Source organism: Dendronephthya gigantea, unplaced genomic scaffold (genome assembly GCF_004324835.1).
Source record: "Dendronephthya gigantea isolate DGI-Jeju-01 unplaced genomic scaffold, DenGig_1.0 000047F, whole genome shotgun sequence".
NCBI classification, from domain to species: domain Eukaryota; kingdom Metazoa; phylum Cnidaria; class Anthozoa; order Malacalcyonacea; family Nephtheidae; genus Dendronephthya; species Dendronephthya gigantea.
In genome coordinates, this window is record NW_021163057.1 from 81683 (window position 1) to 109403 (window position 27721).

General features: G+C 35.6%; 2 protein-coding genes across 2 annotated transcripts; one reads left to right on the plus strand and one right to left on the minus strand.

Annotated features, from left to right (window-relative positions):
- Positions 1-34: 34 nt before the first annotated feature.
- Positions 35-16051, minus strand: LOC114527827 (delta-type opioid receptor-like). The gene is made up of 3 exons (XM_028549527.1): positions 15972-16051; positions 2513-2726; positions 35-2109 (listed from the first exon to the last, which is right to left on the minus strand). Exon 3 carries the CDS (start codon positions 2093-2095, stop codon positions 986-988), a length of 1110 nt encoding a protein of 369 aa, XP_028405328.1. The 5' UTR covers positions 2096-2109; positions 2513-2726; positions 15972-16051; the 3' UTR covers positions 35-985.
- Positions 16052-22191: 6140 nt separating this feature from the next.
- On the plus strand, positions 22192-25472 carry LOC114527840 (D(3) dopamine receptor-like). The gene is made up of 2 exons (XM_028549544.1): positions 22192-22484; positions 24278-25472. The coding sequence occupies exon 2, from the start codon at positions 24286-24288 to the stop codon at positions 25339-25341; it is 1056 nt and encodes a 351-aa protein (XP_028405345.1). The 5' UTR covers positions 22192-22484; positions 24278-24285; the 3' UTR covers positions 25342-25472.
- Positions 25473-27721: the final 2249 nt, after the last annotated feature.

The window sequence follows — 27721 nt, forward strand, 5'->3', positions numbered from 1 at the left end:
CTGTATACTTGTAGAAATGTACAATGTTTTCTATCTTTGTGGAAGCTTATTTTAACTAGTTTTAAAATTTTAAAATAACTAAGAAATTATATGTTTTGCTCAAAATAGTTGCATGACACCCCTGAGTAAAAAAGACCCTGGGAACGAGGTTGCCCTGTTGAAAGAATTATTTATTTAATGATTGCCTTGAACATCTCTCAACTTCTCTATTATTAAGTGGCTTGTACGTTTATCAGCTAGATCTCTTGATAGGGCATGCCGTGCTGTTACTTTTAGGGTAGGAACCCTAGTTGTAGGTTTTTCATGCAGGATTTTTCAATGTATTTGAAAAACATATATTGCCCTTGGGACGTATAAGAGATTTTTTGAGTGAGAAATTAACGACTATTTGTACATAATTGCATATATGTACTTGGTCTTCTTGTTTAACTGTGTATAAAATGGCTAAAGTTACTGTCTGTTAATCAGAACATTAATACACTGAAACATTGTATTTAGTGTATACTGCTTCTTCTTTTAAGTCTTCATGCAGCAAATATTTTAAAAATGAACTAGTTTCTAGTGGCTAGTTCAGTTCTTAGTAACTATAAAACAAGATTGCAAGACTGAAAAACATACAACAGAGGGAGGAACACTAGCAACTGTAGCGGTGACCAGTTTGTGACCAATAAATTTTAGTCACCAGTCTAAGGAGTTTTTGGGTTGTTTTTGGGATTTCAAAATTTGATTGTGAGAACACTGCTCCTAAAAGTCCGTTACGCTTCTCATATAATTCTTCATATTTCTCATAACTCAATTTTCTTAGCTAATATCACTGACCTATAGTATATCTAATAGGTCTGTGGCTAATATAAATGATACACATAGTACATTTAGTCCAGTATCCAGTAATAAAGGTAGGCTTGTTGCAGGACATGTCATAAACTCTTACGAGCTTTTATGCATGGCATCTAGAAAATATTCAGTGCATGATATAAACGCATGATTACACGGGTGTCGTTGGTATGTTTTTGTCTTGCAACATAGCACAATATGGCTGATCTGGGCGCTCTTTTCCTAAGCGACTTCCGCCACAAAACCCAGTACAGAGTTTTCTGAGCATCTCTTTCAACTCCACGATGCAAAGTCTATACTCCGATGCCATTAGAAGTAGAATAAGCGGGTTAACACCACTCCCGTAGACCATCATACATTGGAAAAAAGTATACAAGGTTTTTTGGTGTTCGAACTGCTCAAATTTGTAAAAGAAATGCGCAAGTACGTAGAGAACAACGGGCAGATTACAAATAGCAAACGCAACGAGGAGGACGATCAGAACTTTGACCAGCCGTTTGCTGCGCAAGATTAATGTAACCGTGTGTTTGTTCCCAGCCTCGTCGTAGCCATGTAACATGTTTTGGCTGTGTTTTTTGTAGACATTTTGTAGTGTGATGCCTATAGCTACATAACAAAATGTGACGATAAGAAATGGGATGAGAATAATAGCGATACCAAAGCCGACGTGAACCTTCATATGGAGAACCGATGGATATTTTAGCATGCAAATTACACCGTCCTGCGTGTTTACAAGTCGTGTCAGAAGTAACAATGGCAAGCCGTTCACGAGATACGACGCGATCCAAATGAATACCAAGACCACTTTTGCGATGCTCTTGTTTCCCTGATGCTGTAGCGGTCGTGTTATAAGCCAGTATCGTTCTAAACTCAACGTCGTGATCGTTACCAAGGAGACGATAAGAAAAACATCCCGCAAGGGTAAAAGCGCCTTGCACATGAAATCACCAAGGCCCCATGGATGCAACAACGGAGTGAGGTCTGTCACCGAATAGACGATCAGCACGCAAAGGTCGGCCGAAGCTAAGTTGATAATGTAATACCTGGAGCCCGTCGTGACGCCTTTTTTTCTGGTCATCGGCAATCTAAGTCCCGAAATAATGATCACGACGTTTCCGACCAGGCCAACGGCGACCATGATAAAGGCGAACACAAGAAATACTAGCTCGATATCGATCATACCATTCTCGATCTGTTGTTTAACACTCGTATTCATAGTACTCTCCCACGCAGGCGTTGAAATTCCGTCCAAATCATTCATTTTAGCATGGCTTTCTGCGGATAAAAAAATAAATACTGTGCATGCAGCGATCTATCAATCAAATATAACAAAAAATGTATTGCCAAAGAATTTTTCTAAACATCATTCATGCAGATAAAATAATTTTAAAGCATTCAGTAATTCGTAAACCTTGCTTTTTTTTGCACGCAGTACGCCTTTATGTTTTAATTACCAGCTAATCAAAAATTCTGAAACATTTCCGCGTGAAAATTGTCGCTTCCTCCATGAAGGCATCTCATTGAATAAGGGCATGAATTTAAGCCACTTACAGTCCGTATTTCCCTATAGTCCTTTATGTATATATATATATAAATATACCACTGTTATATAAGCTGTATATATACGTTTGTAGACTCTACGCGCTTGTTCCAAAACAATTATCATTATACCACTTACTGTACAAATGCAGTTGGCTAAAAAGTCTTGCCTACGAAAGAAATCGACTCTTCTGTTAGCGCTGCAAGATAAAACCGTTTATTAACAAGATATGCAGGTTATGATACTTCCAACCAACGATTTGATCATTCAAGGTGAAGATCACGAATCAACAATGCCAATGGATCTCAAACCAAATGCAAAGATTTTCGCTAGCGACTGGACGACAAGGCACCTATAAGGATAAACGGAATGTCAATTTTTTTTGTATAGACATTCCGTTAATTCCAACTCAATATAATTGAATTCTTTAGTGGATGAAACTGGCATGCGTTTTTTATTAGGCTAACGTCTTAATTCCTGCGTTGACGTCGATAGTGTGGGATAATAAGAAATAATGTTATTTTATAGACAGACATATGTACTTTACAACCACAGATCAGGAGTATATCGCGTTAGCTCATTTGTGACCAAAAATAACAATTAACACGAAACGTATGTTGTTTACGTAAATGCTTCCCATCAATTTCAGCTATAATCCGCAAGGGAAATACGCTCAAGTTTACGATGTTGTAAATTTTTACCTAACTGCTGCCTGAAAATATGTCGCATTATTAAAAGGCCTGCTCGCATGAAATGTCGAATCCTGCGCATATGTATAGCGCTAATCTAATGGACTTGGAGCAAAAAATGGCCCTCAGTTAAATGTCGTTGCAAAACGCCACGCTGGCAACCGGCTTGAAGCAGCACAATCGTTATGACTAAACCGCATCAAGTATATATATACAAAATATATGCATGCGCGCCAACTCTTTGTACAAAGTCTCTAATGAATTTGTGTACATTTATATACAATATCTACACCTGCGGCAGCTTATAAAACTATATTGTTGTGCCGAGTTGAAAGTTGAATTATGCAGCACGTATACTGACACAAAATGCTATAGATCTACAGTATTTTAACTTTATACTACTCGTCACTAAAAAGAGACAACAGTTAAAACTAAACGAATGTTACATGTGAAATTAAACACTCGACTCCTAATCTATGTACTAATAATACATTCGCGCATATATTGTTTACCAAATATACTTACAACCCATGAAAATTTTTATTACATTGCAAAATGGTCGATTGATCATGCTAATTAGAAAACGTCAAAATACCGTTCTTAGAAGTTTGTTCAAATCATTTGTACAGTAATCATTTGCGTAGACTCTTGGCGTTCACCTCTTCGCGCCAGAGCAATAAACATTGTGTGTACCGTATATATTTTGCTATACAATGCCAATGGCGCCGCTCTCCAGCTGTTAAATCAATCTCAGGTTCACAGCAAGCGATGCTTAATAAAGAATGAGTGATCAGCAGCAACTCTAAAGGAAAGTTCGATGCGTTTTATTGTGGTGTCGGTAAGGGACATCACAAATTATAAACTAATCACAAAACATTTTGACGCCCTCAGCTGTCAGCACTTTATATGCAAAATTCGAATTGCTCTCTAATTCTGAGTATAATGAATAAAACGTATATAGCTAGCTATATATTTCGGGTGTCAGTCGAGAATCACAGAACAAGACCGAGATGGAACAAACTGTGGAAACTAAACCTCAAGTATACGCTATTCACATACTTCGGAGGGACGAGTTTTTAAGATTAGCACATTCTGCGATACCTTTGTATAAGGCTTTATTTTCCCATTGCACATATTATTTAGCGCCCATGCATCATGCATGCATGTACTGATATACGAAATATTTCCCTTGTTTTTTATTTTGACTTCCAACCACTCAATTAGTTTCCTTTATTAATTGCTCATAATTTATAAAAGCAGGCGAATGAATTTCAATAAAAAATCGCGCCCGTGGAATAAAAGAACTTGTGGGGTTTGTCGTTTAGTTCCGCGCTACCGAAGTGGTCTGACCCAAACAGATATATATTGCCGGACGAAAATTCTGATTTTTAGTTCAGGATGTGTCACCTCCTACTCTCTCATCAGTTACGCCCTTAAACGCGTATGGCCTGATTCACAGTACAGGGGGTCTCGAAGAAATGGGAACAACTATAATTTGGATAACGTACATTGGAATTAGCAACAATGCCAGCCAGGGAAGTACTAATTTCCTCGTTATTGAGACCCTTGAGATCAATTAGTGGTGAATTTTGCAAATCTCAAAAATATCTGATTTCGTTCATTTTTCTTGCGATAATGGACCTTGGAGTCCCGAATATATGCAATCCATCCCATTGTATTCTTCAAAGTGTTGTATCCAGTTGTATTTACAATATTCTATTGTATTAATTTCTGGTTAATTGCATAACAAGATCATGTATCTAAACATGAAGTACTGAATACCAAATGACTAATGTAGCTGAAGGAAAGCTGATATGAGTCAGCAAATGCAAGACCCTTATGGCACGCCACGCCTATATGCACCTATGTATGAGACTGAATTAAGCCAACGTTTATGTACGATTTCTGAGCAATAGACTATAACTTTTCTAGGTGACGTACTCCTTTTCAAAAAAGGGTGCATGCATGCGTTAAAGCGAGTGTACATCTTCGGAAAAATTTGTTGGCTAAAAAAATCTTGTCGAGCCATGCACTGTTTGTGTGGTCACTGTGAAAGGATGGTATGCAATGGCATTATGACAAGATGTCTGAACAAGAAAATAAATATATTCTCATTCCTCTTGTTGAAAACTAAATTAAAGCATTTTACACTGCTTTAAAACGTATACGTTTTGGATCAAGATGAAATGAAGTCTTTATATAATTATATTTGCATGATTATTTGTCAGTATATCAAAAGGTGTTTCATATTCGTGTCATATATCTGGTTCTAGGCCCGAGGGTTATAATGATTTTTGTTCTAGATGAAGATTAATAATGAGATCTTGTTAAGTTATAGGTTTCAAGTAATTACTGAGTTTATTATATATACATAGAAGTGAAACAAGCTTTAAAGACCTGTAGAATTACTTATTTCAACACCTGGAGAAGTAGTCAATTAGCCTAACCAAAATCGTAAAATGTTGTTCACTTGCCTATATAATAAACCAAGCCAAAAATGTTCTCCGTGTTTATCATACTTACCCCTGACGGGCATATTCAAACTTCTCAACTTCTTATAGGTTTTAATATGCCGGTCAAGCTAGGTAAGATGGCAAACACGGAGAACATTTTTGCCTAATATAAACACGGAGAATATTTTTGCCTAATTTTCGCCTAATATATATATATATATATATATATATATATATATATATATATATATATATATATATATATATATATATATATATATATATATATATGTGTGCATGTGTTTTACGAGTAGAGTGCTCGATATACCGAAGTATAGAGCTAATAAGACGAGAATAAAATTCAATAAACTTGGTTTACATATATATTATATATACAAGGAGGTCCATAAGGCATAACATATCGTTAAAAACTTAAAAGACATAGTTATGAGCTATGTGATCACCTATGCGATTTGATACCCAATGCATGAAGATTACAGTTATAATCCGGTTATTTTATATGCATTTCAATATTTGATCGTGTGTGCATTAACTAGATCAGCCGGCTAATCCTATTATATTCAATCATGCTTTCCGCACTAGATTTCCACAGGGTGACGAGCGTGATAATTGTTGTTATCATTCAAGAAGACAATAAATATATTAGATTACATGCATGTTTATAGTCAACTCCTTCGTGCATTTTAGATTTATCTCAAGCATCGCGGTATCATTTTTCGGTTAAACACTTAAAGGATCTCATGCTCCTAGCGGCGAATACGCCTTACTTATGTATTTCATGAGTTGTATTACCCATGCATGTATTCCATGCATGAATTCGCGATCTTTCATGAGTTTCATCTGCAGATAAATCGGCAGATACTTTAAACTGCTTCACAGTTAACTAGGGGAAGATGCTATGCCAATTGCGAAATACGTCTTTGTATACATTACATTTTTAAAACTTTATCCTTTCTATATAAATCCTTATATTGTACTATATGTGTGACGCACCTCGTGAAAATCAGCCATATATATATGCTGTCGTGTTTAAATAAAGGTTGCAAAAAATAATAAAGTAAGGCCGGCTGTTTTCCACTGTCGCGTTTTTCTTATACGCACGTACACGCATGCATGTATATAAAAGTCTATAAATCCTTATATATTTTATATTCAAAAAGGCTATATAGGTGAATGAATCGAAAGAACTTAGTTTCCGCAAATTTAAGTATGCATTTGTTGATCCATGTGTTAAATAATAAAAAAATGGATAAATAAATTTTTCGGGCGTAAAAAACGCGTAAGTGGAAAGCACCAATAAATCAATTCTTCGTCCACACCCTGTTTACAATGCATGTAAGATAATATATCAAGCATAACTGCCAATCAAACATTCAAACATGTTTAATTTAGATGGCTTGTAATATTGTTACTTGCGTAAGTGTATGTTTCGCCGGTGAAAACTTAGTCTGACAATGATGAATGCATTCATTTGCATTGGCGACAAATGTAAATCAATTGTACATGCCGATGCTTGTCACTCTTTTTGGACGCAGCATGCACGCGATATTTCCTAGGTTATATGCTTTGGTAGTTTTGGTTGAACCAATATACATGCATATATAAGTATATATCGCATATCAGGTTTCTACATTTCCATATCATGATGAATATATATCTATATACAGGCTACTTTATTCTAAAGGTTATACGCGTTACTTCTTTTAATTTGTCTCGTATATTCAAGCGGTATGAATCTATATAGCTATAAGAACTTGAAGAATGAAGCTCACTCGCGAATGAAGCTCATTTCTTGATTGTCCATATGCGCATGCATGTTTATTTGAAAAACGGCGCCATTTGTAGTTTATAACTGCATGTACGATTGCATATATAATTATATTTTGCTAGCAAGATGCATGCAATGTTGTTTTTTAGGCTTTTATAATAAACGTTGATAATATATGATATAATTACATACAATAATGAGGCTTGACCTCATATCGCAGCTAGTTAATATCGAGGTTAATATTAACTGTGGTTTCGCCCGAAAACTGGGTAGTGATTTATTGCATGGCTAGCTCCTTCTCTTTCTAAGACGTCATATTTGAAAAGGTCATAGTCTTTGTATTTTTTGGAGTATATATAATGATTGTATAACATGCATGACCTATACGTATATAGGCGCGGTATAGCATCTTACAATCTGACCACACATCTTGGTGTTTCAAAAAAGAAAATCATTGTGCCCCAGTGCGTGATCCCATCCCTGTTAGGCAGTCTTTGATAGCACTGCATACCAGTATAGTATATATAGATATTACATTTACAGATGAGTGACCCGGCTGTTTTATTGCACTCGTAAAAAATGCTTTATGCACTTGAACGTATCGCGTTTATATCATATTAAACATTTTTTAACACAATAGGAAAAAAATAACGAAGATTAGCTTTTATTCTGATGCTGCTGCTATCTGCTTATATCCTACGTGACAACATGCAATAGCTAAATTTGTTTTAGCTTTGTATAGCGGCTTGCATGCATGTATTCATCGAATGGATATATAGATTTAAGAAATAGAAAATATTTTTTCCTGTGTTTCTATACATGCAGGTACAGTTAAGAAACACTTGTGGGAGTTTGGGAGAACTCAAAATAACGTGGAAAAACTCGCCCTACGGGCTCGTTTTCACAATTAATCATTTCCGTGTTTTTGTGGCCATGTAAGACTCCGCGTGAGGCTGTAAGAGCTTAAAGTGTTGTAATATCTTGTACTGAATATTATATTTCCCGTTCGTAAAGATATCGGAGCTATCTACTTTGAAAAGTTTTCACTGGAAAAGGTTCTTGTGGTTCACGCGCGATTTCTCGTAACGGTTTTATAGGCATTGCTTGTAAATTGTAGCGTTGTATCCTGCATTTTAGGTCACATAATTTCAAATTTTATATAACTTCCCACTTCATATAAACAATACATAATACTCAAACCCTCCCGTCATCACTTCAGAGAACCTCATTTATCAACTGTATTTCATTAACACTATCGACATAGTTTGTGTATAGGTGTGACATATATTTACTGTATAGTGTAAAAACGTGAATAAAACTAATATATGCCCATACGAAATAAGTATATCAAATATACAAGAGGCATTACCTAATACATTAACTTCAATAAGTATATACGCGCGCGGTTGCGTTTGCTGAAAATGGCAAAATCTGGCACAATCCATAGCTATTTCCTTTTAAATTGTTTAAAACTTTATAAATCACTAGCCTGGTTACCTCTATTTCCTTTTCGTTGGCAGCTTTAAGGGCCTGTCTACACTAGTGCGTTTTCGTTTGTATGCGGTTTCGCAAGACCGAAAACGCATCGATCGATTCGCGTTCACACTACCGTTTTCGTAGCGTATTCGACTGTTCACACTAAAACGCTTGAATACGATGATCGGATCGTAGTCTGACGTAAAACGGTAATTTGCACATGCTCGGCATTTGTTGAGTCGATTATGGCTAGTTCTTCGCAGCAAAATAAATCTAAAAAGAATGCTAATAACAACAAGCAGGAGGCGTTCATATGGTAGAAGGCCCAAAGAAAATGTATGTTCGTAAGACAGCTATTTGTCTTCGGTGTGAAGCCATCATGGCGTTATACAACGCAACATTTAACTGCAAACAAACAATTATGTTTGCTAGAAGCATGAGAAACTCCATATCGTGCTCGTCCGCCTTGTTTGGTTGGAATTATGCCGCGGATAACTGACTTAAGACCTTGAAATTAGTGGCAATCACTGGTGGCAATCGATGCGTGTGACGTAATCGTTTTCAAAAGTATCGTATTCAAGTGTTCACACTAATACGATATGTATGCGTTTTCATTTGTATTCACTTTCAACAGCGTATTCAAATCGATGCGTTTTCGATGAATACGCTGAGCGTATTCGAGCGTATTAGTGTGAACGGAAGGCCTAAACGCATCGAAATGTATGCGTTTTCAAACGAAAACGCACTAGTGTAGACAGGGTCTAAGATGATATAGACTATCGCGCACAAATTCAACGAAACAGTCCCCGCTGATTATAAGAACACGTTAAACCTTTGACTGATGTTTCAGATCATATGTCGATATTATATCATTTTCACAGAATATAAAGGCAGGAAATGAAGTTTTTAAGATATATCATAGCCGGCACCTTTTATTTCTGCCCTTAACTGACAAAACATGAAATGACGTCAATGTGACGAAATTGAAGCATCCGCGTGGCAAACGATTTCGGAAATTTCTGCGCGTATCGAAAGTGAATTTATTGTTATTTTCTTCACATGTCAAATTCTCAAAATAGGTCGAAATTAAAGGACTACAATTATGAGTTCTTTCATAGTCTTTTCGTGTCTTTGCCCTAAACGGATTATCCGTGATATATATTAGGACTGTGTGCATGAGAGAAGGCGTATTGAATAAACACATCACTCTAACTTAACAAGACGCAAGGTGTGAAAACAGTCACCCATATTTTCCGGGTCACGCGTCGCCGCGTTTTCTTGCATAAAAATGATAATGCCAACCACTGCTAACAGTTACCCATATGTGTGAAAGATAGCTCGAATACGGGGATTACAAGCATTAGTTCATCGGCTGGTATAAAAAAAGACGAAGAAGGGTCGGATATAACGTATTCGATCGTTGAGTATAGTGAACAGGCACTAGTTAATTGTTAGTTTCCGGTGGAACACATGACTCTGTATCTGCGTTGCTGCTGTTTTCAAAATATATCTACCTTGAATATTAGAAATCACCAATATAATGTGATAATAAGGTTATATAAATTTATAGAGCACAATGACAATATCATCAGTACAGTTTAAATAACTTAATAGGTTTTATTCATTGAATTTGTTCAATACCGCTATACATATATCATTATATATCACCAATATAATGACAGTTGCATCTGTCGTGGAAATGTAAGATTAGAAATTCGCATCATGTTTTAGTTGCAAGAAGAAAGAATAGGCCGACCAAAAAGACTATATGTTTTATTATTGTTCAAATATACTCTTTCGCCGTGAACTATATAGCTATAATTCCGTACCTAGTAGACCCGTGAGAGTAACAATCAGTTTTCTAGTAACTATAAAATTATATTCTCATCAAGGGACCAAATAATTTGTCTATAGGCCCTTAATTCATTGAAACTAATATGAATTGAGGTGTTAATTGGCCCCTGGAGGCAATACTAGACCCACTAAGTACACAGAGATGACATGTTATTGAAGGATTCAAAGCTCAAAGCAATGTTATACAGGTTAGAAATTTTATCAGCGATAAATCAATCTAATTACAATCCTTCTGACGTTGGAAATGTCAAACAATACCAATATTGTTGCTGTTTTTTCCCGATTTATTTCGGTAACTTCAATCGATAGTTTGACCGCGGGTTGATTTTCTCTAAATTATACTCAAGTATGTGTTCGAACTGACTCGTCTTCCCAGCCTGCTCCTCATAATTTTAGTTTTTCTGGCTTACCCTCATTGCATAGATATGTTCTTTTTGCTGTTCCGACATTAAGTATTAAGCTACATTGAGTTATTTTGGCAGTATTGTGATTTGTGACAGCAATCAACCAACGTTTTTAATATTACGTTCAATGGACATTATATAGGTGATTCGGTTTCTTTGAAACGATTGAACATATTTTGCGGGCTCCAGCGTGCGGTTTATGTTAATTTAAGAAATATAATTCATTCTAATGATTAATGATTATTTCTCACCTTATAGCGATGCGTAGAGCAGAGATATTTCAGCAATCTGAAATAGTTCGAACGATATGCTGCTTGTTGTTCCTCTGTCGCATAGTTAGAAAGTTGTCGAGATTGGTTTCAGTGTATGAAATGCTGTTGTGCCTAACCAATCGGCGACGCGATCAATCTTCGCGGCAGTGACGCACGCATTTCATGTTTGTTTGTTCAGCCTCAAAGCACCGCGGTTGCATGAGGTATGATAACTTGACTTATGATATATTGAATGTATGCAGCGCGGGCAAACATATTAAATATCATGACTCGACTCCAAAATATCATTTTCCAGCGCTAATCTCCTGGTCTATAGGTCAATTTATTCTGATATTCTAAGGAGACGATGTTTTTTCCCCGACTTAATTGCAAATCCGAGTAAATATTTAGCATTTAAACGACCAATTAGGAGATGTTTGACGCACATAATAGACAAGCATTTTAAAATATCAAATTATCACCTGATGCGACAGCATTCCATCGCGGCTAGTTTGGGCGTTTACCAAATTATAAACGACGCACTTTTCGCGGTAGTGTTTTAATTACAGTATCTTGTGCATGCGTGCGCGCGTTTGCGTGTGTTCAATATAATTGCAAATAATGGGCGTAATACGCACATGCATATAGGAGACATATTATATATAGCGACAGATCGATGTAACGAAAAAAGAAGGAACAATGAAACCTTAATTTTTTTCTGAAAATTTTATTTACAACATATTCTGAGCTATAGTAGTGACGAAGCTTAATTGCTCGTTATTTATGACAGAGACTATTCATAGTTTGGTTCCTAAATCGTATAGAAGCAACCACTTTTCGAGAGAAATTGAGAAATTTAAAAACGACTATAAAGGCCCATGCATTTACACTCGGTGCGATTCTCGTCTTTTGATGAATGTGAACGAGTAATTAGTTACAAATGAGCTGATGTGCAAGAGCTTCTATTTCAGTATCTGTAACTAATGCACTCGTTCACATCTATCAAAAGAAGAAAATCGCACACAAAATCGCAGCAAAAATCGCAAATGTAAACTGGCTTTAAAGCAGATCGATTAATCACATGTAGCTATAAACATTCGTTAAACACAAAAGCTCAAATAAAAGACGCAAAACGATCTCCACTGAAAAGTTGATGCATTAATGAGCACTCCGGTATGCATGGACGATCTTCATCGAGTTAAGTACTTATATAGTTGGTGCCGCATAAATTGATGACGAATTTATACCATCCAATATGCACGTTAAAGTATATTCGCTATAAATCTGTATGTATGCATGGGATGATGTGCACACTCGTATTTAAACTCGAATCCTTATTTAGAAGCATGCATGTATAGGTATATGTGCATGGGAACTATAATCCTCCTATTATTATTGAGCTGGCTTGGTGTCATTTCAAAAGTGCATCCGTTATTTGCAAATGGCATATCATATAATAAACATAACAATTCCGTTTTATCAGCGGCAGTGAGTTTTTTACTTGTGATTGAAGTTATATATTATTTTCTGCTAGATTGAATCTCTTTCGCAGAAGAGTTTTCGATCCTCATTGCATGTTTGATAATCATGCATTATATGTGAAACTATAGTTTAAGAAGATCTAACAATATAATCTAACAATATGATAAATAGGCGCGCCATGTCCCGCCTATAGGAAAATCAGCCTTTATAAAGAACGTGCATGCATGGCTGATATAGAATCAAAAAGACAACGGAAGGTTTAAACTTCCTTGAGAAAAAAGCCGGTCAAGCTATAGAGGTCAGATAGAAATCTAACCGAACGTTCTTCATCATTCTTAATGCAAATCTTAGACATGCATTCAACACTCTTAAGGAAGGTCACCAAGTGTGGTACCCATTTAGGCTAAATCCAGGAAATCCGCTCAGGAATTATTGCATAGGATTAAGTTGTATATAATATAGTGCGTGGAATGTTTCCGAATTAAAGGAAACACTTTGAAGATATTACGAATGGCTTTTTACTGTATGATTATATATGAACGCGATGTCTATAAAAAATGGAATTTCTTAACAAGTCCACTTTGCTCACTATATACAGGAAAGTCAAATTACTCAGTCATAATTATTGTAAGTCGCGGGAGCATATATATCACTGTCGAATTATCACGCATATACACTCAGTCGTTAAATATACACTAAAAAATATACATATAAGAACGACAATCAGAATGAAGCGTTATATATATGGCCATGGAAAACAATCAAATGCGACTGAAAAGTTCTATAGGAAACGAGTTAATTGTTAATTTCTTTTGGAATGTATATATCATATATACGGATATGTATAATATTAAAAGAAAATGAAATTTTGTGGGACTTATCTCTAGCTTTATCTTTTGCGTTTGACGCGATCGATATGGGATGTCTATAACTGAATAGGCCTTGACTTCATGGGGTTAAGGAGTTTCACGAGGCAGGAAACAAAATTTTTCGCCAAATATTTTTTTCTGAAACACAAACGCCTATATAGTATATATGCATGTCCCATGCATTGAACGTGGACGATGTCTAAAACTCCCATGCATAGGTCTTTATATTTATTCATTTCTTTTCAATGAACCATTTCGTTGCATAAAGTCCCTATTACGTTAGAGAGTGGTCGTCTATAAGAATCATGAAATCACATGCAATCACGAACACATGCATTAAGATTTAGAACATTAATGCACCGGTGAACCAGTTCATGAAATTTGTAGTGTAAGTTAGGAATGTAAGCTAGGAATCTTATGCATATCTAGTCTATTCATATCTTCAGTTAGCCTGTTCATATCTTAATCTATTCATCAGTCTGTTCATATCTATATATCTATGTATTAGCCATGCATGTAATTTTATTCAGCTATATATGGGCGAGCTGCGTGTCGCGTTTTTTTACTTTTAGTATATACATCGGATCTAAGTAAGAATTAAAAGTCATTTTTTTAAAATATTTTCAATATCATGATGAAAATAATCAGTGATTTAAGGGACTAAAATCGTGGTTCAATTTAGCCAGCACTCTTAATAGGCCATGCATTGCCTAATGCATTAGCTTAATCAGCTATAGGTTTTGTAAAATTTTAGCTAACTTCTATATGCTATGTCAATTGCCAAATTACAGCTAGGGCGCATTGCATGTAAAACTATGCAAAAAAAATGTAAATCAAACACGTTCATATATGTGTATTATGATGCCTGCATGGTACGATTTTATCTCGCTATGTAAATTTCGAGTTATTATAATATCCTTGTCTTTAGAAATTCATTGTTTTTATACAGTCAATGAACACCGTAATAATATATTCTCCCCTATTTAATTTCATACTAACTCTCCTGACGAAGGCCCTCAGGTCGAAACGTCGAGAAGTGTTTTGTCTATTTTAGGCACTTGTTATTCCACATTTGATGCTAAGCCGAAATAATATAGCATAGCGGAACAAATTTTTTGGCTGGCTACGCCATTGCCTCCATGCATATAGATTCCAGATCATTTATAGACCTTGAAAACACGCGTATATTGTATATTTTGATTTTTTTCGCAACCCATATAGGCATGATCTTTTATGATTGGTTAATTTTTATAGGATATATCTTCACTAACAAAAACAACTACATATATTAAACTTTCTACTGCGGTGCCAAAATCAGTAATTTCATCGCACATATCTTTCATCTAATCGAGAGAAAACTAAATCAGGTCATATATCCTAGCAGAAAGTTCCTGTTGACCTTTTTAAGCCTATAAACTTTTTTAAGCTTGCTGTATTCACGGGCGCCGTTATATTTATTTACTGTTTTTCTGCAGAGTGCGAAAATAACAGCGTTTTGGAATTTCGCGGGCTTGTACCTCGTGCTATCCCGATGTGCGCGGTCTAAAATATGTATGATTTCACATAGAATTTGGTAATATTTTTTTAATACTGAGGAGGGGAAAGGCCATAGCCGGATTATGGTTGGACGATTATGATTTAATACTTGGATGTCGAGACTCGAGACGGAAAACAGTCATGGAATGATCTGGCCTTGTGCCGCTTCTGTCCTCTTCATTGGCCGTTTGTCAAATGTATATTGAACATTAAACCATATATGCATGTCTGTAAGAAGAATCATATAGAATAGCTATAGAGTAATAACGGATCTCTGCAATAGTGTTGATAAATGATAGCTATATACACTATATATGGAACGAAAATCTGGTATGGCAAATACACTCGTCGAAGATGAAACAAAAAACAAGCGATTAGCGAGCCTGGAACTGCATGAGATTATAAGTTTTAATCAACCATTTAAAAGCTGATTATAAGGACATCAAAAGGGAAAGTTCCTGTTTTTGAAATTCGAACGTCAGAACTTTTAAGAGCTGTTCAATACTGAGAGTTAGCACTATTTTCCGCTCACGACAACCAAGCTGATATATGGTATACATCGCGGACATAATCCTGCATGGCGTATATATCACATGCATACAGCTCGCTCTTTCGGTTGTATAACAACGTGACGTATATGCTTAGCCGTGCAGGCATTGATGGAGATAAATGCTATAGTCTAGGCTGCATATATGTATGTAACCTATAATATTCACGTCCAGCAATTTAACCAAAAGGGTAAAGGTGTATTATATTTAAAAAAATTGAGATAAACGAATTAAACGTGTATATACCTTGAAAGCGATAAGGTGAACGAAAAAAATCTTCTTGTGCCTCAGTGGTCTCCTGAATGATGAATCTCTTTCGACCAAACTGAAATCTGTCATACGTTTAAATCATTAATATAGGCGTCGATTCATTGCAGCTGTTTTGAAGTTTTCATGAATATATTCAGCGCTATATTATTATACGAAATACATATATATATAAGCCTCAGTGTTCTTGTCCAAAAGGAAACAATATAAGTGATTGCCGCGATTACCATGGATGCAAAATTGTGGAAGTTATTGTTAATTGAAACGTGCAGGCTTCCATAATTAGTACGCCGATCTGTCCCCGATTCATCATCGGTTATCACTTATAAGGAAATCAGTACACACACATGCAAAAGATTTTACTCATCAGTAACTCAAACTGTTCCTATGTGATTGTGAATTGCTGGTAGTTCTATATTTTTGTTTACATATAAATCGAAAACAATACGAGTACAAGCCTAATAAAAATCATTGAACAAAATTCATTAGCCAAACTGAAGATGAAAATAAAAAATGCACTACTTACAACGCGAGAAGATGATATTGAGACTTGAGTGGATATGTAGCTATATTATTTATATATATATATGTCCTTGGAAATTGCATGTGTATGTCGTACGAAACTAATTATTGTGATCCGACCTCCACCGTTTCGGCTATAAAGGAGAATAAATATCAAACTTGCTCTTAATTACGTGCTGGCTGTATTGACCTCGAAATTCCCAAAGTTGGTTTTTCGTGTAGGGAACCTGTATGACTAAAAAAATCGCGACGTCTTAAATTACGACGAAATACGTGGAATAAGGCCATACTAACGTACGAAAAGCGTTGAAAATCAGCCTTAAATGTGTATTCTGCATTCAAAAATCATATTCTCTCCGAAAGGTCAAATGAAATCTTATCTTGCGGCGACGTAAAATCACGGTTTTGCGTAAGTGAATAACACGTGTCTCTATAAAATTAATTACCGCCCAGTAAGAAACTAAATGGGCGCAAAATGTCACAAAAACAGAACGGAATATAAACATCAACGTCAACATTAGTTTTTGTAGCCAGGATATTACGCGCCCTGTATAGATTAATCTTTAATAAGCCACGCTCAAAAGAGGATCAAAACGAACAACTGCAAATAATTATTTTCTTTTGGAAACAACAGTTGCTTTAAAATGACAGATTAAAATGATCCTATAATTTTACATATATAGGCGCGCGATAATTGAGCGCACTCCTTGCAGTTTAGAGATAATACGATATACGATATATAGGTTGTGCAGTGAGCACTTTAAGAAAGCGCGTTGATTGTTCTGTATGATATCATGGATTATCATGGATTTGTCAGCCGGAATGGTTAATGAAAAACACTTATCAACAATGTTGCGCGGTGAGCTCCAGTTTAAATATCCGGCTGATAAATGAACCTCGGCTACCGCGCGTGGAAACTAGCTTGAGCGCCTGAAAAAGAAAATATGAACTTGGTCGAACTATGAACTGAAGGTCGCTAAGATGTATTAGGAGATAAAAGCGCTACCATACAGCAAAACTAAATTAATACTATATTAAACCTTAGCTAAGTATACCGCGCGAATGTAAAGAAAAAAATTAACGATTCTTAAATGACTCTGAAATTGTGAATTTGGTTACCTAATTTAACGTGTTGAAAAATGTTCTTCTCTATCGTATTAAAGGAAAAAAACTTGTGGTTTAAAAAATTATGATCATTTCGCCGCGAGGGACTGGGGGGTATCATAATGAGGTACTTCAGAATTGGCTTGCGCACAAAATGATGGTAAAAATATAGGGAATATTATATGTGTTGAAGAGCGCAGAGAACTACTGTTTATTATATGAACAAATTTATTTATATAACCAAATGACAATTCTTATATATAGTAACTCAGAAACAACTATGTATTGAAGGGCACACATTTAAAATAACAATGTTCAGTAAAATGCCCTTATAGTTAGAGTCCCTTGAACGTGTATATAAATATGGTATGAAATAAAAAACGAACTGAAACCACATGTGAGCTAGATAAAGATTTTTTGATTGGTCAAACATATTTTCTACGCGGTTTTTGATTGGCTTGCGAAAATGATATTTTTACACGTAAAAATATCGTATTTTTACGTGTATTTAACTATACGATTTTTCTCAGTGGCGTAAAACTATTTATGCATGTTCATATAATAAATTAATTGTCTTCATCCATCCAAGAACTATCAAAATGACATTTAAACGAAGCCATATGTCCTTGAAATGAAACAAAAGCGAGAAGCTCCTTTCTTCTCGACATTAATTATACAATTCCAGTTGTGTGAATGTTTTTTATCATTAATCTCAATTTGCATTTGACATTTATACATGTGAAATATCTATATTACTATATGTGACTGATTTCAAGCCTTTTTCGATAAAACATGCAGAATGCAAATTTTCCAAGCAAATTAACAAATTTGCATCTTTCGATCGGCAATCTTTTGATGCGCAATATATTTTTTGGTGGTTTCATTCATTTAGCTTTAAATAAACCACAACAGTTACTACTCCGGCGTATTTACAGTGAAAGTTTAGTTCAGTTACGCCTGTTCTATAAAAATGGCCACTTTTTTGATGCACAATATATATGAAGCGCATGTTATCAATAAAACATTTGCAAATATATCCGAAATGAATATATATATAGGACAGGTCTTATCAGAGCATAACAAAGAAGTCAGTATATTTGTCAAGGTTATTCTGCATAATGAATATAGATGGGAAATGTTTGTTAATTGATCGAAATTAATTGAAATTTGTAATCTTCGTAACGTTCAAAGGAAATGAATTCTTCGTTTAGCCAGTCGAGACTTCTTCCCTTTAAATTCGTCCAGTATAAATAACCCGAATTTCACTCGCGAGTTTCACTATGATATTCGTATACTATTTGGCATTTTTTATTGGCTATGCTGACCGAACATAAAAATCGTTGTCATCAGGCGATGCACCTGCATTCATGTCACCGAAACATAAACTGTATCGTATTACGCATGACAAGTTATAATGCAGACCAAATTAATATCCGTTTCATTTTCAAAAAAGAGCTATATAGCTAGCAACAATCTTGGTCCAAACGCTGGCGGCATATTTGTAAACGTTAGTTCACTTTTATGTTGAATAGTTGTATTTAAACAATTGAGCGAAGACCCAAAATTGGTTTGTCCATGGGTGGCGGGGGAATATAAGATACAGTGTAAACGTTTAATATCTAAAGAGATCAAATGTGCCGAATATATTAGAGTGCACGTATAGTCAATAGTTTCGGCGAGGATTGCAGCTAGCTTTGAAGAATGAAAACAAATGGCAAATACATGCATTTTTCAATTGTTGATATTATATTAGGAACTATTACTTTTCGTCTAAATGGTTGAAAAAAATTAGAAAATCCATATGCCTATTCGACACTTCGCTAGCTCAAAGGTCTTCATTTCGCCTTAGGCACGGGCTTTGTTATTAAGGTATTCTTAATATATTCTTGAAGTGGTTTTTAATCCCGCCCCGTGACGCCATTTTGACTGGATATTACCTATATCACTGCCTCGCCATGTAGGAAAGACTGTTAAGTGTGTATCGATATCTGCTGATGCTGTGCGTGCAGGGAAATAAAAAAATTAGTTGTAAAATCTTTATTCATTTTCGTAGTCAGCTTTCGGATGCTGTGTGTATATTGACTCGGCTATATAGAATGCGGGCAATTCAAGTCGAAACTGCCAAGCACTGGAAATGCTGCTATATCAATATATTTATACTTGGCATTGTTGGCATATATATTATTATTTTGAATATGAATAAAGTATATTTTCATCTTTACCTTCGATCACTTCGGTCACGGACCGCATCAATTATTCTCTGTGACGTCTTCGCCTCGTTTCTATGTTACCCACCTGGTTCCCAGGGTACCAGTGTTGGCAGAGCGAATTAGAAACGTGATTGTATACACCTATTCTAATTAGTCAGAGGGGGTTGGGAATTAGGATTAAGAGTTAGGGTTAAGAAACTGTAATATGAATTGATATATCTTGAAAACAGAAAGTGCCTGTTTCACTATACTGATCGATCGTCTTAGTCTTTTTTCATACCAATCTCTGACTATAATGCTTGTAATCACCGTAGTCGAGGTATCTTTCACACCTATATGGGTAGCTGTTGTTGGCTTTTCGTTTCCATGCAAGAGAACGCGGCGACGCATGACCCGGAAAATATGGGTGACTGTTTTCACACCTTGTGTCTTGTAAAGATACAGTGATATGTTTATTCAATACGCCTTCTCTCACACAATCCTAATACATCACGGATAATCCAATTAGGGCAAAGACACGAAAAGACTACAAAGAACGCTTGATTGTATTCCTTAAATTTCGAGAGAGTTTGACATGTCACAAAAATAACAGTAAATTTACATTTCGATAAGTGCAGAAATTTCTGAAATCGTTTGCCGGATGCTTCAACTTGGTCACATTGACGTCATTTCTTTTTTTTCGGTCAAGGGCAAAAATGCCAGCTATCAAGAAACCTAAAATGTTTTGCCTTTATATACTGTGAAAACGATAATATCGACATGATCTAAAACATGAGTCAAGCAGTCAAGGTCTAGCTGGTAAGACGGGAAGCAACTTGATCTTTTCATTCGCTTTTTCAAATACTCTCCGTGCAGGTTTAGCATAGTAACATTAAGCTGAATGCATGCTATTAGACTTGAAATTATGAAATAGATCAAAGTAAAACAGCCCAGCAATTTTAGTTCACCATCTTGAAGAGATACAAAAAACGCCCCGTTAATGGCCTGTTATAGACTGGATCCGATTATAAACGTTATCGAAAACCTCCGTTATCACCTGTCCACACGTAAACACCTAAACGGCGTTTTCGAAAATCTCCACTCTGGAGAGCGTTTTTAAAAAACTCCGTTCTCGGTTGCCAAAAACGCCGGTTACGTGTGGACGCCAGGCCAAAACGGTTAAAAAAAACATTTTTAAAATTAACCGGGTACGTGTGGACGGGGCCTTAAACAGTGCATGCGGACTGTATCGTTGAATTGGTGCGCGATAGTCTATATCATCTTAATAAAGCTGCCATCGAAAAGCAAATCGAGGTAATCAGGCTAGTGATTTATACAGTTTAAAAAACTTTAACAGGAAATAACTTGATTGTGCCAGGTATTTAACAATTTTCCGCTAATACAACAGTATTTTTTTAATTATACCTTCATCTTCTATTTGATATATATATATATATAATTATATATATATATATATATATATATATATATATATATATATATTCATATATTATATTCATATATATTCATCCAAGAAGAGCAAATAAACCGTTCTTTTGATGCTGTTCGCGATTAGGTTTAGATTTAATTGTGTTCAGAATATGTTTAATACATGTAGATTCTGGTCCTATTTTAATAATATCGCTGCTATTTCGCCGTTTAACAAGATGATGTGGTCGTGTATATATGGGCGCGTTGACACGTCGCTGTTTGCACAGGATTGAAGATTTAATATAGTAACTATATAAGCGCGAATTCCAAAGGCAAAGTGTAAGACAAAGTGAATTAACGTATCATGCGGTTTTTTGAACTTCTAGTTTTCAAGTACGATGTGCTTCTGAATTTCGCGATCGAACAACATGTAGGTTAATTCGCAAGGCATCTAAATGAGTATGAACTGTATTGTTCAGGGACCGCGGGGCCGTTTTTGGATTGGGGGGGGGGGGCTAGCGAAGCCGAAAGAGTGAACCCTCGGGGGGGGGGGGTTATACTTATCTATTTATATTTTCCTTGTAAACACTTCAATGAAAAACATTGTTCACCGACACGGATAGTGAACACATAATTATGATTACACAACTTACTATAAGGAGTTTTTATTCGTATTATTATGGCCATATAAAAATCGCTATAAAAGAATCACATGTATTTAGAAAATTATTGGGGGGCTAAAGCCTCCCAGTCCTCCCCCCCCCCCACTCCGCGGTCCCTGTTGTTTATGTTCCGAAGCTTTATATTGAAGACTGGTACCTGCACGGCACGCCGAAGTTGACGCCATATATATTTATATTTATCAGGGAATGGTTAACATTACTTATGTCTTATATTTATCAGGGAATGGTTAACATTTAGATATATCCACTATGTCTATAAAATGAAGTTATTATATTTATAATTTTTAAAAATATACGTTTGCATGATCATTTGTTTAATTCTATTTCGAACGTTTTAATTTCGAAACAAATGATAGAACGCATTGTCATTCCTACAACGGGAAGTAGGAAGCGTTGTTTAATTAATGTCATGCATCCCTATTATAATAGTATTAAAACCAATATCAGTACCCCGCCCATTACTTTTGAATTGGATATTGCGTTGTAGCTACGAAGATTAAAATTGGCGTCGTGAGATTGGCATACAGCAAGAATAAAAGTCAGCATATTGTTCGCAAATTAAAGTATGTATATATGTGCATTTACTTTTAACGTGGAGGTACACTCAGGCCTCAGCATTGTATTACAGACGCTTAGAAACACCAGCCATCGATCACGTCGAAACGAACTTGCTCGAACAGGGTCAATTGACTCGGATTATTACTTATAATAATCGGTTATAATATATATAATTAAGTTTGCACGCCATGTTATTATAATCGTTATATGCTTTTGAAGGTGGCAAACACACTGTCACACTTTGTTAAATTGTGTAATTTCATATTCAGTCGATTATATATTATGTCGAATAAAGCAGCACACACGATGTGGCACGTTGAAACTAACTATCATTTACGAAATCGGCAATTATGAGGCCATTGTTTATTTCATATTCGAGTCAAACTGAAAACAAATTAGACTTAATTCGTATAATAATGTTACCGCGTTCTATATCTTGTGGTTTACATACTTACAGTTTATTATAAATTCCATACAATGTAAACATTAGTATTCACTGAATTCATTATACCTGTATATATTTATAGATCATGCAGTATTATACATATATATACTGCATGATACATGCACCTACAAATTTTGATCTTTCGGCAACATTTTTCAAAGATTTCAGGGAAATTTCCATCGTATATATATATACGATGGAAATTTCCCTGAAATCTTTGAAAAATGTTGCCGAAAGATTAAGATTTGTAGGTGCATGTATCATGCAGTATATATCTATGTATAAGGAGGGGGAATATCTATGTATAAGGGGGATTTTGGCACGTTGTCGCATTTTCTTAGAATAGTTCTTTCGTTACTAATCGGAGAGAAATATAAAGCATTTCATTTCTGCTTCAGCGCTTGGATTTTACGTTTTCGTGCATGGTTTCCGAGGGCCTTTATGCAAGTATATATTTATCTGCCAAAAAGTTTAGGAATGTATGCATGTGATGAGTATATATCTCTGTGACATCGCCATGGAGGGTATAATGATAGTCCATGCAAGTATTGCTGTAGAGAGTATGCAGGTGTTAGTTGATTGACAGAACGCCGGGTATAGAATTCGACTGATGTACACACATAAGATATTTGTATAAAACCCATTTGACTGCAGTTGACGGTTTATGGATACATTGTGAGCAACGTGATGAAAAGAATTTGCGAAAATCTTCTGTGAATCTTTATGAGTCTTCTTGTTTCCTGCTGCATGCATGCAGTGTTGGTATATTAGGTAACTTTTACTATTTTAAATTTATCAATTCGTCGGTTAATTTTAAAGTTACAAGGACATGCATGTAGACATGCACGGTCTCCAAGCGTTGTGAAAAAAACATCTCATGATATCTAGTTCGGATGCAAAGGCCAAAGCTTTTCCGCCTTTTCCTATTTTAAGGAAAATTATATATAGCACGAATCACCGGCAGCATTTCAACTTTCAATGGCTTACTAAAAAAAATAGGCCGGCAGATATGATGTCAAATTTTCCATGATCACCACGAAATATAATGTGACACGTAGCAGCAATATTACCGCGCGCAGGTGTTTTGCTTAGATGTGTGCCGGCAAGCCATGCAAGACTCCATGCTATTCCTCTTTAAAGCCGTATTTTGACATGCAATTTGAAAATATTTAAATTGTCTAAAATGGAATGTATACTTATACCGAATATTTCAAAGTTTTGGTCCGTATTTCTGGAAATTTAAAGAGGTTCAATATCTATTCATTCTCTCGCAATTTTAATTGCATCGTGCAAGTTTCACTCCACTTAAAGTTGCCATAGAGACTAACGCCTTCATTTCTCTTCCATATATAGGTGCGACCATGAGCATAGCTCTGAACTTCTCATCTCCTAGTTTTCAAGTCACAGAATCGAGCCACGTTTCAACAGAAACTGATAAAACACTCAGAATATGTGTTACAGCCATCTTAGGTGTCATCATGGTACTAACGATCCTGGGCAACGGACTTGTCTGTCTGGTTTCCTGTCGACAACCGCAGTTGCAAAGGGTTCCCTATTATCCTATTATCAGCCTGGCGCTGGCTGATATTTTGTGCGGTATCTGCGCAATGCCCGCTTATATTGCAAAGAAGCACTTTGCCGGCGGTGTCGGGGAGCGTATAACATGTGACGGGTTTCGTTTTACTTACTTCTTTTCTGTGTATGCGTCGATATTGAGTCTAACCGCAGTCAGTGTCGAGAGATTATTGGCGATCAAAGCGCCTGTCTGGCACCGAATGTTCCTAACTAGTCGCAAGATGATTGTAGTTTTAATGTTTTTCTGGCTCGAAGCTGCGCTGGTGTCCATGTTGCCATTCTTTTGGCGCGAAGAAGAGACTGAAGAGTCATGCACATACCGACCTTCCAGAGAGTGGAGCATATTGGTTATTCTGTTGAACGTATGCTTTCCATTTGTCATTACCTTTACCTGCCATTTCTACACGGTTAAGTTTGCTATTCGGTTTTCACGCCAGAAATATAAAGCAAAAATTTCAAGTAGGGAAGATACAAGCGAGAAAAATTCGACGGAGTATAAACACGCCATCTTGCTGGAAAGACGGGAACGAGATATTACATGCACAATGGCGAAAGTTTTGGGAGCTTTTATTTTGTGTTGGGCACCTTCGACTTTCTACTACTTTGTACAAATGATTTGTCCCCAGTGTTACGGGCGATCGTTTGATCAAATTCGACCAGTTTTTAATGCAGTTGTAAAGTTACTAACATTCGTCAACTCCTGTTTAAACCCGTTTATCTATTGTTGGTCGAATCTTCATTTCAGACAAGCTTTTTTTTCACTAAAGATACTTGGAGCAAGGAATAAAACATCAACTGTAGAGATGATTGGATTGAATGGCCAAGGGGCAGTTTCCCGTTAGATTTGTCCTAGATTTAAATTCTAATCTAATATTTCGGTTTTGAAATGATGAAATGGTTAAGATGAAGAAATAAATTATATTTACTGTTGCATGTGTGCAAGCATTCACTTAGCGACTGGAATGATTATTTATTAAGTCTTTAAGAGCAGATAGTGGTTGATGAAGAAAAATTTGCTTGATTAATTTCTTCTCAAAACCTATAGCATTAGCCTAACATTTCTCGTGAAGGCTTTTCATTTATAGGAAGGGTTGGGCATTCGGTATCGTTAGCCACCAACCTTTCATCCAAAAATTCGAGCCTTTGTTTCGTCAGCCGTGAATCTTTCAGTTGCACGCACTCTTAAAATTTTGACCAATAAATTTTGAAAATTTCAAAATTGTGTTAAAGTGCTGATTGATAGAACATATCTCTTTGTTTTTTTAGCGTATCAGCTTTGTTTTAGGAACAATTCGGCCAGGGGTAGCTACCTCTTACCATTTTTGCCAAAATTGACGATTTTCAAAACTTTCTAAAAATGTGTTAAAATGCTGAAAATGGCTTGAAGTATTTACCAAAACTAATCTCTTTGGCTTTTAAGTATATTTGGTTTGTTTTAGGAACATTAAAAAATTCGTTAATTTCGGCCAAATTGATAAGGGATACCAATTATTATTCTTGCTAATTGACTGGCGGTTTTCGAAAATTTCAAAATATGTGTTTTTCAGAAGCTATTTTCAACATTTTAACACATTTTTAGAAATTGTCAAAATCATCAATTTTGGCCAAAATGGGTACCCTTATCATTTTGGCAGAAATTGACGAATTTTTCAATATTCCAAAAACAAAGGAAATATGCTCAAAAACCAAAGAGATTATTCTTAGTGAATATTTAAAGCCATTTTTAGCATTTTAACACATTGTTAGAATTTTTCGAAAATCGTCAATTTTGGTCAAAATGGTAAGGGGTAGCTACCCCTTATCATTTTGGCCAAATTGATAAATTTTGAGACTTTCTAAAAATGTGGTAAAATGCTGAATATGTCTTCAAATATTTACCAAGAATAATCTCATTGTTTTCTAAAAGTATATTTGGGTTGTTTATGGAGCATTGAAAAATTTGTTAATTTCGGCTAAAATGATAAGGGGTATTTCTTACCATTTTGGCCAATATTTATTTACAAAAGTAGTCAAGTTTGGCCAAAATGGTAAGGCCTTATCCTTTGACCGAAATTTTTCAATGTTCTAAAAATCAGCCAACTACGTTCAAAAACCAAGAAGATTAGTCTTAGTAAATATTTAGTAAAAAACGGAATTAAAATTCAAACGGAATTAAAATTCAAACCACTGGGCCACCGGAATAATATATATATTGTAAGATTGGAATCAACATATGTTCCGGTGGCCCATTTGTTAAGGCTACGGCCTAGTTACCAGGTGTAAGCGTAGGTTCGAATCCTGCATGGGAAAGGTTCGATTTTTTCCACCGAAATTTACTATTTAAGTTAAAAATTCTCCGAAAAGGATATATTCATATAAAGTACAATAGCTTTCGACAAATGATGCGGTGGTCTTGTGCTTAAGACGTTCGTCTCTCAAACCAGGCAGGTTTGACAGGGTGATTTTCTCGAGAGTGAAAATTTTTTAATTTTTTTCACTTTTTTGAAATTCTCTAGATTTTTTTTTGACGCGGAAGTATTTTGTCTTGGGCTACTGTGTCTGTCTTGGGCTACCTTAAAATTTTCGGTGTCATTTGGAAGATTTAACCAGGTTAAACATCGATAGATTACGGTGGCCGAGTGGTTAAGACAACGGACTACCACGTTGTAAGCGTAGGTTCGAGTCCGGCATGGGAAAGGTTCGATTCTTCCGACCGAAATTACTATTTAATTTAAAATTCTTCTAAAAGGATCAGGTCAAATAAAGAACAATAGCTTTCGACAAATGATGTGGTAGTCTAGTGGTTAAGGCGTTCGTCTCTCAATCCGAAGACAAACGTTTCAACTCCTGGCAATGCACGAAAATTAACCTTAAAATTTTCGGTGTGATTTGGAAGATTTAAAACAGTTAAAAGACTTCTCGGCCTTTCGGAAAGACTGTAAATTGAAAAAAGTTTGAAATAAAAAGCGTTCAAAAGTACTTGAAAATTGAAAAAAAGCCGAAGTTAAAAAAAATTAAAAACATGTGTCTTCTGAAAAGACTAAAAATTAAAAAAGTCAGAAAAGATTTAAACATTTCCCGCTTTTAAAAAACTCATGTTTACTCAACTTAATTTTTTTTTACGAAAATTTGACAGGGTGATTTTCTCGAGAGTGAAAAAATTTAATTTTTTTCACTTTTTTGAAATTCTCTTAGATTTTTTTTTTGACGCGGAAGTATTTTGTCTTGGGCTACCTGTGTCAA

Bases quoted from the DNA above. Each gene is read 5' to 3' on its own strand.
- LOC114527840 (XM_028549544.1), top strand. From the start codon at position 24,286: ATGAGCATAGCTCTGAACTTCTCATCTCCTAGTTTTCAAGTCACAGAA.
- LOC114527827 (XM_028549527.1), bottom strand. From the start codon at position 2,095: ATGAATGATTTGGACGGAATTTCAACGCCTGCGTGGGAGAGTACTATG.